The sequence below is a fragment of the Carassius auratus genome, chromosome 1 (assembly GCF_003368295.1).
Source record: "Carassius auratus strain Wakin chromosome 1, ASM336829v1, whole genome shotgun sequence".
Lineage (NCBI taxonomy): Eukaryota > Metazoa > Chordata > Actinopteri > Cypriniformes > Cyprinidae > Carassius > Carassius auratus.
In genome coordinates, this window is record NC_039243.1 from 10,940,301 (window position 1) to 10,959,631 (window position 19,331).

The following is a 19,331-nucleotide window of genomic DNA, read 5'->3' on the forward strand; positions in this document are numbered from 1 at the left end:
TCCAAAAAATTATGTCGCCCCTGAGCTGATTACAAAAAAGTCACATTCTCGAGAATTAAAGATTAACCAGCGCTGCAGTGCCTTGTGTTCCAGTGTATGGGGAAATCTGGTATAAATTCTGGGAGAACAGCACTGAATTATCTACTGCTGTGTTTTGTTGGAGCTTTGCTCAAAGTCAGATGAACACACACACACACACACACACACACACACATATATATATATATATATACATACATGCATACATACATATACACACCACCACCATTCTCGATTAATTTAGCAATGGCAGGCAACTTTCTAAGCCCATAATCTTAAAGTGACATATTTTCTATATATATATATATATTGTTTCATATAGGTCCTCAGATCTCTATTATGAATACCTAAAGTATTTTTTTTTTAATTAATCAATTTCTGTGATAGGTCACGCTATGTCCTTTGTAGGAACCACGATAACTTGATTTTGTCCTACACGGATGAGTTTGTGTGTAGTGCAAATGTGTACTTTTGACTGTCAAGTTTTGTATTAAGTGTGCAACAACAAGTCTGTCCACGGAAAGAGGAAAAAGTAAATAAATTCAACAAGAAACGCTTTTGGCGAGCATGACGAATCTCACGCGCATATCCGGGAGTTTGCGTCGGTTGACAGTGAGAGTATTTTCAACCTCACCGCTGCCTTCCTACAGAAATCATGTGTTATATTTACACAGTTTCAGTAAATCTGCAACAAATGTCAGATGTTTTACAAGAGACTCACGTCACAGAAGCAGTAATAGACTTTACGCCTCATCAGCGCATAAAACTACACGTATCGGATGCGCGTCGGGGTTTTGGGGTGACACTGCAACGTCAGGTATTTGAATAAAATTACTTTTTTTCACCAATTATAACTTATTCACCTCTTTGCACAATAGTTCTTGACAAGGACGGAATGACACAGAACAAGCGAACTAAAATCTCGTCCATGTGTAGTTCCTTCCATGACCACTAGATATCACCAAAACATAACATCGGGCCTTTTGACCCTTCCCTCCCTGACGCCAAAAAGATTATAATGTCAATTTAAACTTTTAAACATTTTCTTCCAACTATTGTCAAGCTCATATTAGTGGCTGCTCATATTAGTGGCTGCTCATAAAAGATATTCTGCTAACGTTTAACAACCACAACATTTCCAAACATTTTGTTTTCATTTTAAACGGTTGTTTTTAACCATCAAATCATGCCAAATCTCTCCCATGCAGTTCCTCAGCTCATATACGGTGGGAAACTGGACTTCCTTGTGTTTGATTATCTGTCTGAAATCACCATGTCACTGCTTTCAGCAGCCAAAGCTAAAGCACCTGTAAGTTATTCCTCAATCCTCCAACTGACCTGATGTCACTGCTTTTGTTGTCTATGATGATAATTCTGTTAAATGTACTTTTTTTTTTTTTTTCTTTTTTTTTTACTTTTGTTTATTATAATACACACTTGGATTAACGGTAACAATGCTCTTTTCTTTTAGAATATGGGATATGCTCCTGATTTTGTCCTTTCCCTTTCTCCATTTATTAAGGATATCAGCAAAAAAGGTAAAATTATGATAAGAATGTGACTTATGCAGACACATTTTATTGAGGTAAATTAATGTTTATCTAGGATGTTTTATGTTCTTAATATAATATATATATTATATAATTACACAACAATTCTACATTTTTCATTCTAATATTTACATTTATGTTCATATTTAGTAATTTCCGACCCAATACAGATGTTTTTGGTGCCATACTTTGTTGTGTCCTGCAGGTATTCGTGTGGTCAGTAACGCTGGAGGTGTCAATCCTCTTGGCTGTGGAGCGGCTCTGCAGGAAGTAGTTCAAAAGGCGGGTCTTGACCTGAAGGTAGCTGTGGTTACTGGTGATGACCTGATGCCACAGGTAATTGACCTCCATTTATGCTTTTGTAATTCATCTCATTCGAACTGATATGTTGACATCACATGACCAGGCGAATACTACTCATTTTTATCTCAGTAGCCACCCTATTATTGGAAACTTTCACTTAATAAGATAATAATGTCTGTGTAATTACTGCAGTCTAGAAGAGCATTATCAGAAGGATTTTTTTTTTTTTCTCCAGCCTCACCACTAAGTGTCAGTATAGTCCAAGATGAAAATCATATCAAACCGTGATATCATGCGCACAACAAATAAACAAGTTCTGAGTCCAACTTTAAGAGAAAGAATGTTTATTGTCGTAGCATCTAGTATTCAGGACACATTGATTTATTATAATATTTATGGGCATATTTAGTGTCTAGTATAGTATTAATGTAAATACTATAATACTTATTCTACCGTAAACTGATTAAAATTGAAAGAAAAACATGTCGCAAAAGATTTCTCTTTCAAGTAAATGCTGTTCTTTCGACCTTTCTATTTTAAAAAAAAATCCCTGTAAAATAATGTATTACAGTTTTCACAAGAATATGTTTCTTGAGCAGAAAATCACATATTTCAATGATTTCTGAAGGATCATGTGATACTGAATACTGGAGTAATGATGCTGAAAATTCAGCTTGGCAAGTAGTGTATAGTTAATACTTTTTGCAATAATTCTCAGGGGTTTGTTCAAATTCCTAGGCTAAGTATGAGCGATAGTAGTAGTGATTACTGTATAGCCATATCACTCATTATATTATATCCTCTGCCCTTTCTGAGAAATGTTCAGATAGTATTGAAATCCTCCCTGTGATCTTCTGTTTTGTTGTTTATCCTAGAAAGACTCTTTGACTGAACTCAGGATGGCTGATTCCGAGGGAAAGAAACCACTTCCAAAAACCGTCCACAGCATGAATGCATATTTGGGGTATGAAGTTAATTACAGCGTGTCATTGGTTCTGTCTGTTATTCGTGTCTGGAGCCGGACTGGTGGTTTGCGCATATGAGAATCAGCTTTCTTGTGTCTGTATCTCACAGCGCCCTCCCTATTAAACGGTGCCTGGACCTTGGGGCTGATATTGTAGTGACAGGACGCTGCGTGGACAGCGCTGTGGTTCTTGGACCGCTGATGCATTCGGTATGGTTTGTCACGCAAGAACATTCTTCAGATTTCTTGTTGATGTGTGTCATTCGTTCTCTGTGACGATGTGTTGGTAATTTGAACCTCCTTCATCAACACAAAACAAAAACGGACAACAAGTACCACACCAGCAGTGTGTCTTTTAAGAAAGAGCCCAATTTACTTCTAAAGGGAGAGTTTGAGACTTAATTCAAGAAGAAACTGGCATTCAAATTCAAACCAGCTTCCTCTGTTTTCTTGTTAAACTGCTATTGTTGTGGTGGTTTTTAACAGTATTTCTGTACGTATTTGACATTCACAAAAAGTGCATATTTTGCATCTACAGAACCTCTTCTAAAAATGATGAGAAAATATAACTCTTATGAATGCATAAGTGAACTTTATTCAGTGTGGAAAAAGGAGTATTATAGCTCTTTGTTTGTTTATTTTGACAGTTTGCATGGGACTTTAATAACTATGACCTGTTGGCTGCTGGAAGGTACTGTAAACTGTACTATGAGCTCTTGAAATGTATGCATCCACACACAAACACACACACACACACACTGCAAGTATTTGACAAGTTTATCTGCTGAAAACACAGATTAGCAGATGCAGGACTAAGATGTAGACTATACTACACTAAGGTGAAGATAAGGGCAGACGGCCACACATGATTCATTTGTTTTTGTTGCATGGTGTGATGGATTATTCAGTGTAAGATTATTTGTGGTTAAAACCACATATGTTATTATTTAAGTTCTGGACTGGTTTTGCTTTTGGTTTTTCTCTGTTGCAGCCTTGCTGGTCATCTGATTGAGTGTGGCGCACAGGCCACAGGAGGAATTTTCACAGACTGGCACACAGTTCCTGACTGGTAAGCACTCAAAAGCTCATATATTCATGGCACATTTCACCTCAGAGTCAAAAGGAAAATGCATTGAGACATTTTCATGACAGTTAAGCACACTTTCTTTTACAGTAATTTGCTTTGATGTTTCATTTATAAACACTTTGTGTTTTTTATACATGTTTACAGGTGCATTCAATTCTTTTTATTGTAATGTAATAAAAATATCACACAGTCACACACACACACACACACACACACACATATATATATATATATATTTTGTGTATATAAAAAATTCCAAATATTTCAAAATATAATTTTTTATAATAATGTAAAATAATCTTTGATAAAAAAAAAGTAATATTCTGAAATATTAAAAAAATTTAAAATAGCTTTTTATTTCTATATATTTTAAAATTGCAGTGATGCAGTTGAATTTTCAGCAGACATGATCTTTCAGAAATCATTTTAATATGCTAATTTACTGCCCAAGAAAAATTTCCTATGATGTGCTGCTTTATACATAACACATTTACATTTATTCAATTAGCAGACACTTTTATTAAAATAGTAGAAGCAATCAAAAACAGCAAAAAGAGCAATGATATATAAGTGCTATAACAAGTCTCAGTTAGCCATTATAATAATACAATTATGTATAAATACTTTAATTGATTCACATTACAGTAATGAAAATTGTTTGGCTTTTTTTTGCATTCAGGTAATGAGAATTGTTGGGGAGGATGTGCTTAATTTTCATGAAAATGTGTCAGTGCAAAAATCCTAATGTTCCTTCTCTTTAAGCAAATACACTTTCTTAATTAATTTGGTTTTATGGGTGAAGTAGGACACAGACATGTTCTTTACTCCTTACCCTTGAGATTACTTCTTTTCTTTAACTTCAGTGACTGCAAATAAACATACTTGATATATGTGCATTCTCAGCTTCATTCTTTTCATTTTCAGGGATAACATGGGCTTCCCAGTGGTAGAATGTTCTGCTGATGGCTCATTTACACTGTCCAAACCTCCAAGAACTGGTGGGCTGGTTTCATTTGGTACAGTGGCAGAGCAGTTAGTTTATGAGATCGGAGACCCACGGCGTTACCTCTTGCCTGATGTCACATGTGACTTTTCCAATGTCACCATTACTGAGATACCAGGTCACTCAACTTTTACTGTATTGTACATGCATGATTGTTTATGATATTAATGCAGTGGCATATTTATAGATCTAGTAGTAGTAATATCTTCAGTATTGTGGATAGATAACTTTAAGCATACCAAAGCTGGCTGATGACAGTACTTATCTCCAGTAAAAAGTCCTCATGCAGTGATCAGATGGTTGCTTCTTTATTTTCTCTAAATGTCCGACTCGGAGATGCAGCGAATTGACTTTACACCAGCTGTCTAGACTGGTGACCTACCAACTATCTGCTATAACCTTTGCAACCTCTTTCATTTAACTAATTTTATTTTCTTGGTCACAAAACAAATATTTTCTTTGTCACACAACAAATATTTTCTTTGTCCCCTAAACTTCCATCTCATTGTCCGTGTAATCAATAAGCTAATGTATGTACACTAGCTTGATTTGATCTGAAGAAAAACTGCTGAACATTCAAAACTCCAGAGCAAATCTAATACCTCACAAAATCTCTGACTGGGCTTTATATGTGTGTAGATGTGGATGGTGGAGCAGTGAAGGTAGGTGGTGCCAAAGGATCACCTCCATCAGGCGACTACAAGGTCGGTCACCATTTCTGGTTCGGTTGGTTTAAGTCAGTCATTTAAGTTTAAGTTTTCTTTTGATGCACTAATCAAAAAAAATAAAGTAGCTACTTTTTAAAAGATTGTTACGTTTTATATTTTGTCTTCTATAGGTTTGTGCCACATATATGGATGGGTTCAGGGCAACGGCAGTTTGTCCTGTTGGTGGTCCGAGAGCTGTAGAAAAAGCCAGAAGAACAGCAGAGAGCATTATCAAAAGGTTATTTTTTATTTAAAAAAATTTTTTTTCAATTAGCAATACAGCTAAGATTAAATATCCTAAATGGAGTTTGTTAAATACAGTGTTTATAAAGTGTATGTATTGTGAAATTAAGTCATGAAATATCTATAGGACCCAGAACATTTTCAAACAACTGGGTTTGGAGGACTATTCTGAAGTCAACATTCAAGTTCTGGGTGCTGAGGACACATATGGACCGCATGCCGTCAATGCAGTAGGCTGTCTGCTTCTGTTTTCTGTTAAAAATTGTGAAGACCTGGCAGGCAGAACGTCCATAGAACTGCAGCACAAGCCTGTCAATTTTCTATCTGTTCCAATCCAAAAATATTTAGATCACCAAAAGTAAAAAACAAAGATATGTGAACAAAATGCAAGGCCATTAACAATCCATACGAAGCACCCGCCACAATATTTCAATCACTAAAAACAAGCAAGTAAATGAGCCCGGAATATGAATGCAATGCGCTAAATGGTCAAGTGTTTTCTTTATAATGGTTTTCTATGAGGAAAAGTTTAATATTAAACTTTGTGCATTGCGTTCATTTTCTGGGTTCATCTGCTTGCATGTACAAAGTATGCATCATCAATAAGTTGTTTACTGAATTTGACATTTAAATATCACTTTCTTACTACATTACTACTTAATGCAAGCCTCATAAAAATAACCATTGTTCAGTGGAGGAAAGCCTTGTTTTGCCCTCCATGTGGGTGTACATATAAGGGTGTGACGTCACATGAAAACTATTAATTGTGTAACAAACTGTCCGTTTACAATTAGAACAAGTAACCTACAGCTTTTGAAGGCTGTTCTTTATTGTGCAGAGTCCTCGTGAGGCTGTGGTTTGGATGGCTGTCCATCACAAGCAGAAGAAAGCGCTAGAGTTTTTCTCCAGAGAAGTGGCACCAGCGGGTACAGGCATGGGTGAGAAAAAACCTTGTCTCAGTTTTATCCTGCCTTGTTTTCCAAATCACTTTAGTTAAGGTCACGATTCATTTAAAGGAATAGTTCACCCAAAAATGAAAATTACCCCATGATTTGCTCACCATCAAGCCATGCTAGGTGTATATAACTTATTTCTTTCAGAGGAATACAATCTAATTATATAAAAAAAGTTTACTGTCTCTTCCAAGCTTTATAATGGCAGTCAACTGTGGTCAAGATTTTGAAGTAAAATAGAGTGCATCAATCCATCGTAAAAAAGTACTCCACAATGCTTCAGGATGTCAATAAAGGCCTGCTAAAGCGAATGGATGCATTTTTGTAAGAATCCAAGAATCCATATATATATATATATATATATATATATATATATATATATATATATATATATATATCCATATTTAAAACTTTATCAACCTGCCATTATAAAGCTTGGAACAGCCCAGACATTTTTTAAGATAATTTTGATTGTATTTGTCTGAAAGAAGAAAGTCATCCGCACCTAGGATGGCTTGAGGGTGAGTAAATCATTGGGTAATTAACATATTTGGGTGAACTATCCCTTTAAAGTCAAAGCACATTTGTACAACTTAGGCCAATATGTAATTTCTTTCTCTCTTCAGCTCCAGGACTCACAGCTATTGTAGGAGGGCGACCAAGAATGTAAGTATTAGTGAGTAGTTCTTTAAGTACAGAAAAAACTGTTTAGAACTTCATGTAAAAGTATCCCACCAAATGTTGCATGTGTATTATTTAATGTTTGTTTTCTTTTTCTAGATCACCTGTGCTGAAGCCATTCTTTTTCCTTCATCCCAAAGCAGATTTGGAGGTAGTAACATTATTTTTAATGACTTTCATGATATTACCATGTTTATTTATTTATTTCAGAATCAGAAAGAGCTTTATTGCCAAGTATGCTTACGCATACAAATAATTTGTTTTAGTGACATAAGCTTCCAGTACACATAGACAACAACACACATACTCACACACACAACTACACATAGAAAAAAAAAAAAAAAAAAGAGAGAGATTTACAAATTGGCACATAAATAAGTGTATAAACAATTGTGCTATAAATGGTAATGGAATAGGATTGAGTGAGATGCAGGAATGTTCTAGGATGGAGGGTTAACAAATAAATATAAGGATATTGCACATTTATACGCATAAGTAGGGAACATTTAACTGTTCATGAGGTAGATTGCCTGGGGGAAGAAACTGTTCTTGTGCCTTGCTGTTCTGGTGTTTGCGGCTCTGAGGCGCCGGCCAGATGGCAAAAGTTCAAAGATGGGGTGACTTGGATGTGAGGGATCCAGAGTGATTTTCTGAGCCCTTTTCCTCACTCTGGATGTATACAGTTCTTGAAGGGTGGGCAGGGGAGCACCAATAATCCTTTCAGCAGTCCGAACAGTTCTCTGTAGTCTTCTGATGTCTGATTTTGTTGCTGAACCAAACCAGACAGTTATTGAAGTACAGAGGACAGACTCAATGACGGCTGAGTAGAACTGTTTCAGCAGCTCCTGTGGCAAGTTAAACTTCCTCAGCTGGCGAAGAAAGTACAACCTTTGCTGGGCCTTTTTAACAATGGAGTCAATGTGATTGTCCCACTTCAGGTCCTGAGAGATGGTGGTTCCCAGGAATCTGAATGACTCCACTGCATTCACAGTGCTGTTCATGATGGTGAGTTGGGAAAGTGCAGGTCCACTAAAGTCCACGATCATCTCCACTGTTTTGAGCGTGTTCAGCTCCAGGTTGTTAAGACTGCACCAGACAGCCAGCTGCTCAACCTCTTGTCTGTAAGCAGACTCATCACCGTCCTGGATGAGGCCGATGACTGTAGTGTCGTCTGCAAACTTTAGGAGCTTGACAGAGGGGTCTTTAGAGGTGCAGTCGTTGGTGTACAGGGAGAAAAGCAGAGGGGAGAGAACACATCCCTGAGGGGCACCAGTGTTGGTGGAGCAGCTGTTTGATGTGAATTTCCCCAGTCTCACTAACTGTTGCCTATCTGTCAGAAAGCTGGTGATCCACTGACAGATAGAGCTAGGAACAGAGAGCTGGGTCAGTTTGGTCTGAAGGGCTGTTGGGATGATGGTGTTGAATGCAGAACTAAAGTCCACAAATAAGATCCTCACATAAGTCCCTGTTTTGTCCAGATGTTGCAGGATGAAGTGCAATCCCATGTTGATTGCATCATCCACGGACCTGTTTGCTCGGTAATCAAACTGCAGGGGTCCAGTAAGGGTCCAGTGATGTCCTTCAGATAAGCCAGAACCAGTTTTTCAAACGACTTCATGACGACAGACATTAGAGCACAGGTCTGTAGTCGTTAAGTTCTGCTATCTTGGGTTTCTTTGGGATGGGGATGGTGGTGGAGCGTTTGAAGCAGGAAGGCACTTCACACAACTCCAGGGATCTGTTGAAGATCTGTGAAAAGATGGGGGCCAGCTGGTCAGCACAGATTTTCAGACAGGCTGGTGTAACACCATCTGGGCCTGGTGCTTTTCTTCTTTTGTTCTTCTTGAAGACCTGGCGCACATCATCTTCACAGATTTGAAGAGCAGACCTCTCCACACTGAAGTTGAGTCGTTTGAAGTAAACTGGTCTTCCAACTTTTTAGCGTAGGTCTTTTTAGCCGCTCTGATCTCTTTGTTCAGTGTGTTCCTGGCCTGATTGTACAAGACCCTGTCCCCATTTCTGTAGGCATCCTCTTTGGCCTGATGAAGATGTCTGAGTTTTACTGTAAACCATGGCTTATCATTGTTGAATGTTAAATAAGTCCTGGTAAGAATGCATACATCCTCAAAGAAACTAATATAGGATGTTACGGTCTCTGTGAGTTCGTCCAGATCAGTGGTAGCAGCTTCAAAAACACTCCAATCAGTGAGGTCAAAACAAGATTGTAAATCCTGCTCTGTTTAGCTGGTCCATCTCTTCACAGTCCTTACTTATTTTTGTTCAAATGTAACATTCTAATACTGTTATTTTCCTTTGGAGAATCATTTAGATACCATATTGCATATTTTGAAAATTGAAATACAAAGCATACGGTGATATCAGGTAAACTGGCTTAGATTTCTTGTTAAGATAAATGGGGGAAAAATGGCCTGATTATCCTTTATCAAAATTCCATCATTTTATTATTTTAAGTTTTTTAACGTAAAAGGAGTATTGGACAGAATATGGAAATGGATCATTTGATTATACATATGGACGATTGAGTGAGTGAATGAATGAATGAATCTTAATTGGGGATTTCAGGTGCACATTTATGTGAATGGGGAGCTTGTGGAGACACACCGGGAGGCAGTATCAGACCCTTCATTAACTGAAGGACAGAAGCACTTCCTCCATTCAGAGGAACATAGCCCAGCACCCACAGGTACCCTGCTGATTATACAGTACAGTATGTAGACTACAAAATGTAAAGTGTTTATGGAATAGTTAAATATGACACACACATTTTAACACATAAATATAAAACTGGCACTATTTTATACCTACTACTTCAAAATAAGGGGTGTTTTTTTAAAGAAATTTTAAAAGGGGAACAGAATAGACATTAGTAATGTTACAAAAGCTTTCTATTTCAAATAATGTATTTTTTTTTTTTTTTTACTTTGTTTATCAGAGAATCGTGAAAAAAATATATCATGGTTATCACTGAATATAAAGCAGCAAAAACTCTGTTCAACATGATAACGAAAATGTTTTTAAGCACCAGATCTACATTTTAGAACATGTGACTGCTGAAAATTCTGCTTTGAATTGAAGCAGGAATAAATTATAGTTGAAAATATATTACAAAAGTAATTATAAGTTATTGATAAGTATTGATGTTTTTACTGTATTTTTTTTGTCAAATAAATGTAGCCATCAACTGTTCACCTTTTTGAACCTATATGGTGACAAAAAGGATATTTTTATTTTTTTTGCAAAATGTCCAAGCTGCTCTTTTCCACAAATTGAAAAACGGTGCCAACCCCGACTGTCCAGCTCCACGACAACACACCACTTCTAAAAGACATAACAATACACTTTCAATTAAATATCCATAACATTATTTAATTTAATGACAATAATAAGTTAAAAGTTTGTTTGGAAATGCATTGATTTACATTGGAGCCAGTGGATCCTTTAGAATGTATAGTTTATGGTAATCTGTTCAAAATGAGTCTGAATATGACATGGTTAGTATTGCATTTCTTTCTTTTCACAGATGAGTTATTCTCTGTATCTTTTTGTCAGAGAACATTTTTTCAAGCTTTGTAAACTTCTCAGCACTATTTTTCCCCTAAATTTTCCCAAATAAGCACATAATGTGATTTTACTAATGATAGACACTATTGTGTATCAGAATTTTTTTTTGTTGTTTTTTTTTACATGGAGACAAGCATTCAGTGTTTGATATGACCTACTTCAAGGTGGAGGTGGATGGAATGTTTAAGCAACCAACTCAACCGAAAGAAGTAGGCTTAAGCCTTCTTTTAAAGAGCCAGTCTGATTGTTCTACCAAGAGAAGGTCTTATAAGATCCCTTGCACCATAATCCAGTGCTGCTTGTTTTCCCAGAGTCCTTTTGCTTTAGGTTCTCTGAAAGACACAACCTTTGTGATGTCCTGGCAGTGTTTGCTTGAGTCTTTTTATCTATCTGCCACTTCTCAGTTGCCCTAAACAAGCAGCTAAACCCTTTAAATAATCAGGGACATCCTTTCATTGGATCTAGTGTTTGAACACGCGCAAGCGCAGACTCTCATTCACACGCTTGCATTCATTCACAAATATGGGCCATGCACAAAACACAGGAGGTCTTAAATACAAATGAACACAATATAAAGCAACATAGCCTCTGGACTTTTTCTTTTCACTTTGTTTCACCTTCCTTCCCTCCCAAATCTGCACAGACGCAAACAGACAGAAGAACCTGGAGCCACGGTCATTAGAGCATCACAGAGGGCTGATTGTAAGAGAGGCTTCTAATGTTTCTGCAGCCCAGGGGCTTTTTCTGAGACTGAAAAACTGATCAAATGATGATAAGCAGATAAAGCAATTAGACCGACAGTGAGCTGTGTTGAACTCCAAAAATTATTTTGTCATTTAGTCACTATCATGTTGTTCCAAACCTGCATGGCTTACTTTCTTCTGTGGAACATGAAAGGACATGTTTTGAAGAATGTTCATGCTGCTCTCTTTTCTGCATTAAAGGTACTTAACAAAATCATCAAGCAGTTTATATAGCTCATGTACTTCTCCCTCAAAGCATAAAATAGCTTTGTATAAGAAAAAGACAGAATTTTATCATTCATGAAAAATTTTGCTTAACAGTTGTGGCCACCATTCAAGTCATCTTTATTTATATAGCGCTTTAAACAAAATACATTGCGTCAAAGCTACTGAACAGCATTCATTAGGAAAACAGTGTGTCAATAATGCTAAATAATAGTTAAAGGCAGATCATCACTGAATTCAGTGATGTCATCATCTCTGTTCAGTTTAAATAGTGTGTGTGCATTAATTTGCAATCAAGTCAACGATAATTGCTGTAGATGAAGTGACCCCAATTAAGCAAGCCAGAGGCGACAGGGGCAAGGAAACAAAACTCCATCAGAGACAGAATGGAGAAAAAAACCTTGGGAGAAACCAGGCTCAGTTGGGGGGCCCGTTCTCCTCTGAACAGATGAAACCAGTAGTTCAATTCCAGGCTGCAGCAAAGTCAGATCATCTGATCATCTGTTTCCTGTGGTCTTGTCCTGTTGGTCATCTGAGACAAGATCTTTACAAGGGATCTGTTTCTGGGGCTCTAGTTGTCCTGGTCCACCATCTGGTCTGGATACGTACTGGATTCGGGTGACTGCAGTGACCCTCTGATCTGGATACAGATCTGGATCTGGTGGCTACGGTGAACTCGGAATAAGAGAGAAACAGACTAATATTAGCGTAGATGCCATTCTTCTAACGATGTAGCAAGTACATCGGGTGTTACGGGAAGTGTTCCCGGTTCCGGTTTACCCAATGAATGCAGCCTAAAAATCCTTTAACGGATTTAGATATTAGAAGCATATTAGTATGCTATGTGTAAAACAGGTTAAAGAGATGGGTCTTTAATCTAGATTTAAACTGCAAGAGTGTGTCTGCCTCCCGAACAATGTTAGGTAGGTTATTCCAGAGTTTAGGCGCCGAAAAGGATCTGCCGCCCGCAGTTGAATTTGATATTCTAGGTTCTTTATTCTAGAGTTTTTAGAACGCAGCAGACATGGAGGATTATAATATAACAGGAGCTCATTCAAATACTGAGGTGCTAAACCATTCAGGGCTTTATAAGTAATAAGCAAGATTTTAAATCTATACGATGTTTGATAGGGAGCCAGTGCATTGTTGACAGGACCGGGCTAATATACTTCCTGGTTCTAGTAAGAACTCTTGCTGCTGCATTTTGAACTAGCTGTAGTTTGTTTACTAAGCATGCAGAACAACCAAAGCATTACAATAATCTAACCTTGAGGTCATAAATGCATGGATTAACATTTCTGCATTTGACATTAAGAGCATAGGCCGTAATTAAGATATATTTTTGAGATGGAAAAATGCAGTTTTACAAATGCTAGAAACGTAGCTTTCTAAGGAAAGATTGCTATCAAATAGCACACCTAGGTTCCTAACTGATGACGAAGAATTGACAGAACAACCATCAAGTCTTAGACAGTGTTCTATGTTAATACATGCAGAGTTTTTAGGTCCTATAATTAACACCTCTGTTTTTTTTCAGAATTTAGCAGTAAGAAATTACTCATCATCCAGTTCTATTAGCATCGAAATTACATTCTGGTCCAAAAATAACAAATTCGCCCATTGGACTTTGACCATCATGGCCCCCTAACAATCCCCATATCTGCTGATTGGCTTCATCACTCTGTCTCCTCTCCATCAGTAAGCTGGTGTTTGGTGGGAGTTCTGGCGCAATATGGCTGCCGTCGCATCATCCAGGTGGATGCTGCACACTGGTGGTGGATGAGGAGATACCCCCTGACAATGTAAGCGCTTTGAGTGCCTAGAAAAGCGCTATATAAATGTAAGGAATTATTATTATTATTAATTATTATTAATTATAACAAATATGATGACTTTATACAGCATTGTCTTCTCTTCTGGGTCTGTTGGGAGCTCTGCAGTAACGCTGCTGATGTGTTATCTTTGTTATTGGGCGCAATACATCAGCAGCGTCCTGAACGCACTCACAACAGACCCGGAAGAGAAGACAATGCTGAAAAAAGTCGTCATTTTTGGACCAAAATGTATTTTCGATGCTTCAATAAATTCTAACTGACCCTCTGATGTCACATGGACTACTTTGATGATTTTTTTCTTACCTTTCTGGACATGGACAGTATACCGTTCACACAGCTTCAGTGGAGGGACAGAAAGCTCTCAGACTAAATCTAAAATATCTTAAACTGTGTTCTGAAGATGAACTTAAGGCTTACAGGTTTGGAACGACATGAGGGTTAGTCGTTATTGACATAATTTTCATTTTTGGATGAACTAACCCTTTAAGGCTATGTGAAAAAATCCTATCTATGGACAAAGAATTTGCACTTGTTATTTTTTAGACTTGAGGCAATAAGCAACTGCTCAAAACACCTGCAACCCTGGTACTAGCGTCATGGGACTCTTACAACCTTCAGTAAAATATACAGTACACTACTGTGTCAGTACGATTTTTTTTTTTTGTTTTTGAAAGAAAAATCTCATGCTCACCAAGGCTGCATTTATTTAATAAAAAAAATACTGTAGACTAAAATTTGCTGTTTTTAAACTAAACTTTAGTCAATGTATTTACTGTCATTTTTTTTATCACTTTAATGCATCATTGGTGAATAAAAGTATTAATTTCTAGAAAAAACTAATCTTATTGACCCCTAATTTTTGAACAGAAGTGTACATGTAAATGCAAATTTTTTGTTTTGTTTGCTTTTACCAATTTAAATGATCAGTCAAATCAAGGAATCTGTGAGTTGACTGACTGGGAGAAAAATGTTCTTTGAATAGGTTCAGATGCTCGCTGTTAGTTCAACCTGCCAACTGCTGAATTGAATTACTCTGAGAATAAAATTCTCTCTCTCAGATCTGCCCTCTGGCCCGCATACCTTCAGACTGGAGGAGTTAGCATACACGCGCAGTGGAGACAAAGGGGACTCCTCAAACATCGGTAAGTGTCTCCCCATGTGCTTTCACACGCAGTGAATAATATTTGAATGCTGAGATAGTTTGCTTATTGCATGTCACTGTCATTCCAAAAAAGCCATTCTGGCAATAAATGCTGGGAAAATGCTGGGTCAGACCATGTTCTCTGACCACAAACCACAAATCACAGCTCACTGTCTGTAGCCCAAAAGGCAACACTCTCATGTGATGTGGCAACCTGCCCTAGTCTTAAATTAATCTAAGATGTGATGGGTGGTTATATATTGTCCAAAGTAGACATGGGAGTTTTTTTTTCTTTTTTTACAATTTGTGAAAGTTTGTTGACATTTCAAATTGAACTCATACTGAAATTTCAATGGGTCAAATCTATCTATCTAGCTATTTATCTATCTTAGCTTATCGAACTATCTCAGTGTCCCAGTTTGTTGATCCGTAGATCTAAAAATCTAATATGTATAACTTCTGTTTTTAGGGGTTATTGCAAGACACCCACTGTATTTCCCGTACCTAAAAAAGTTTTTAACTGCTGAAGTTGTGGAACAGTATTTCCAACATCTGATCAGAAAGGATCAGACTGACCTACCCTCTGTCATACGGTAAGAAGAAATAAAAAATGTGCTAGTCGACCACGTCTAGCGGTGAAAGACATGTACGATGTTAACATGTAATGGTTTGATGAAGTAAAAGGCAAAGACGGATAATTTTTTAAATAAATGATCCTACAACTCAATATAATACTTGGTTAGTAACCTACTTTTAAGGAAATCATTCAAGTCTGAAGCTGTAAGGAAGTTACAGTCATGCAAAATAAACATTGTCTCAGCTTTATATTGAGCTACTCCACATCTGTAGCCTATGCCGCTTTTTAAAGACCTGTGTGTGTGAGGGAGAGTCCATGCATGCAAGCCTCTTGTTTTATGGGCTGGGGAAAACTCATTTGGTGCCGCTAATGAGGACCACCTCATGCTGAGGACCGACATGTCTGTGTAAGAGTGTGGTGTGAGCTAATGCACAGATGTGTGAAAATAGGGAGGTGATCTCAGTTAAAATAATCTATTTCACATGTTTGCTGTGGCTTCCAGGTACGAACTGCCTGGCATTAATGGTCTGAACTTCATTCTTCAAAACTCACTTGGAGGGGGAGGGGTGGCGTCACTGCGCAGCGACCCTCAGGTAACATGCACATACGCAGACAGTTTGGCACACATTCATTCATTCAGACTACATCAAAATTGATTTAGACACAGTGTCGTCAACCAATGTGGGTTTCACAGAAAGTTTAAAGAATGATAATAAAACTCTACAGGGGAGAGAAAACTATTTACACTTGGTGTGAGATTACTTGGGTATCTAGATATTTACCGTACAACCTCAAAGAAATAGTTCTAAGAATTTAATTGTTTCCTCACCCTTGTTTTGTTCTGAACCTGTATGTTAAGTTACAAAGTTATTTTTTTGTAAGAAATTAGTACTTTTATTCAGCAATGATTTATTAAACTGATCAAAAGTATAAGGAACCACATTTATAATGTTACAAAATTAATTAAATTTCTATTTGTCAAAGAATCCTGGAAAAATATAACGGTTTCCACAGAAATACTGCACTACTTCTGTTTTCAACATTGATAATAATAAGAAATGTTTCTTTGGCACCAAATCTGCATATTAGAATGATTTCTGAAGGATCATGTGACACTGAAGACTGGAGTAGTGATGCTGAAAATACAGCTTTGCCTTCAATGGAATAAAATAGATTTTAAGATTCAAATAAAAAGCAGTTATTTGAAATTGCAATAGTATTTCACTATATCATGTGTTTCTGTATATTAATGAAATAAATGCATCCTTAGTGAACAGAAGAGACTTCTTACAAGAAACATTTTATCTACCCCAAACGTTTGAATGCTAGTGTTTATTCTAACCAGCATTTAGATATTTAGCAGTTATATAAATCCTTCACAACATAGTGTTACATCAGGTGTTTAGTGTTACTAAAATTGTGTTGTTTTCTGCAGGGAAAAGCTTATGGGCAAATGCTGCTTGACTACAAACTGAAAGGCCTTCCTAATTTGAAATCACTGGTCGATTAATAAAGGACAAGGACTAAAAGAAGTCAGGGGTGTGTTGAGATTTCACATTTGAAAACTGCTTCAAATGAATAATGTGAAAGAAATGTGATTTTATAATGTTTGAAAATGCCCAGATGGATTATATTATGAACTTTGTAGAATGTAAACAGTGTTTTCCATTTTTAGTTTGTGAGTTCGCAAACTGTTGTGTTGAGTTGGTCACGTCTAACAGGCGATGGCAAAACAATAAACCCTTGGAAGTCCAGAGTCACATCATTCTCTCATTACCTCTGACCCCTAACGACACAGGAAGTGAGAGAGCAAAAGGTTTTTCCTCTTATGACTGAGTTGCTGTTTACCGTTGAGGAAATACGCATGTATTCTAAGAAAGAAGAGAATTTGCTTTAATGATGCTGGAAAAAACAGTACTTATAATGAAACTCATAATCCAAACTCAACTACCTCATGCATTTTTATTCACTGTGACATTAACACATTCTTTTGTCAAGTTTTATGGGAAATCGTTCAAACTGTGATGTTTTGACCCGCATTAGCATGCACTAACAGCATGACCTCAGCGGCGCAGAGTGATCAGTGGGAAGTGGACGGTGAGATGTGTGAAGCGCTCATTTGTCAACGGCTGACAGACAGATCCAGCAGTTCTTCATTGTGTGCATGCAGAGCTTCTTGGCTTCTTGGCTTCATCTTAATGCAACAGTGTGTCATTCACAACAAACACATACACGGTCACATAAACCCAAATCACTCTCATTCAAAACTCCTACATTTATCACAAGCGCATTCAGCTGTCCCATGCAGACACTGGGATGCTGGGGGACAAAACAGAGAAGGAAGATAAATGGCTTATCATTTATCACCCGCTATCTTTCAGTGCTCCACTGCTGTTCAATTGAGCAACAGCCCTGAGAGAGAACCGTATAATCACTAATCACTCAACATTCAGCTTTTGCCCTCACTGGGACACCTTTGTTACCACTGTGACACTGATTTCTCCTCCTGTCCATCATCGCTGTCCCACAAAAGTGAACCTCTGGGGGAGGGCGGCTTTTTGGGGCAGCTTTAATCCTTTTCTTTATCTCTGAGTTAAGACTGTTTTGCATCATTTTGCTAACACTTTACCACTAAATGTCCCGTTAAGCCCAGTGTGGGTTTTATAAACTTTGCATTAAGGATTGTATGAAGGTGGAGGATTAACAAGACAATTAGTTGTTTTCATTCCATTGACACACTCTTAGTTTAGAACATTAGTGATATTGGTATTCATTAGCAGTGCTGCCGATCTCGTGGTGAATTCAGTCCTTTTCTGTTTTGGAAATTGGAAATGGCTGCGTTTCTTAGGACTTGTAATAAAGTGCTGACGCGCTCTGTCTGTACGTCCCGCAAACTGGTCTATTGGTAAAAGGAGCTCTTGTTTGGTGCGGTCTGGGTGAATGTATTGAGGACTTTAATTATTGCCATATGGCATGAACTAGCTCTCAACTTCAAACCACCGTTACCCAAACTTTCTGCTCTCACTTTTTCCACATTCATCTGCCCTGCACTTACCTACATCAGAGAAAGTCCAGACACTTCTGGAGTTCAGAGACCTTCCGTTTAACTAGTTTGTTTGTTCATTTTCCACCAATAGCTATAAGAAACAAATTAAATAGATTCAACCAAGTTTAAGTAAAGAATTTAATTATTAGAACATAAATCGCTATAAAAATTACACAAATATTTATATTTGAAAAATATGAATGCAAATATGAAAAGTTTCAATCATTGTTACTTAGCATTTCTTTGTAATTATTTGCAAAATGTACTTTATATTATAGAATATAATGTCATATATATATATATATTATGTATAGTATCAAATACTATTTTGTATTTAAATAAATTTAATCTTAGTATTTTTGTAGTTTCCAAACGCATAAAATACTTTTTGCCAATCAACCTCTTTATTAGACTGCTGATTTCCTGTATCAACAAGTATATCAACAAGTAAGATTAAATGTATTTAAATACAAAATACATTTTACTTTTGTACACACAGACAAACAATACTCTAATTGGGATAATGTTTTGAGTGTATTCTTCATAAATATGTACTCTTCCTAAATATTGCTCCATAAATACTTTTTTATTTAGGTACTCATACATAAATTCTATACTAAGTTATACATGAATAAATACCACTAATTTTACA

At 37.0% G+C, this 19,331-nt stretch overlaps 2 protein-coding genes across 2 annotated transcripts in view; one reads left to right on the forward strand and one right to left on the reverse strand.

Moving 5' to 3' along the window:
• The window catches only part of LOC113109348 (myb-like protein U), a 972,647-nt gene that overhangs the window by 252,287 nt on the left and 701,029 nt on the right, over nt 1–19,331 (reverse strand). The window lies entirely within an intron of this gene.
• Nucleotides 473–17,393, forward strand: LOC113109534 (uncharacterized). The gene is made up of 20 exons (XM_026273118.1): nt 473–856; nt 1,248–1,348; nt 1,511–1,577; nt 1,795–1,925; nt 2,768–2,856; nt 2,967–3,066; nt 3,504–3,547; nt 3,848–3,925; nt 4,868–5,064; nt 5,586–5,650; nt 5,785–5,891; nt 6,024–6,126; nt 6,735–6,834; nt 7,476–7,515; nt 7,630–7,681; nt 10,114–10,234; nt 14,974–15,057; nt 15,526–15,649; nt 16,136–16,226; nt 17,069–17,393. Exons 1-20 carry the CDS (start codon nt 607–609, stop codon nt 17,141–17,143), a joined length of 2,019 nt encoding a protein of 672 aa, XP_026128903.1. The 5' UTR covers nt 473–606; the 3' UTR covers nt 17,144–17,393.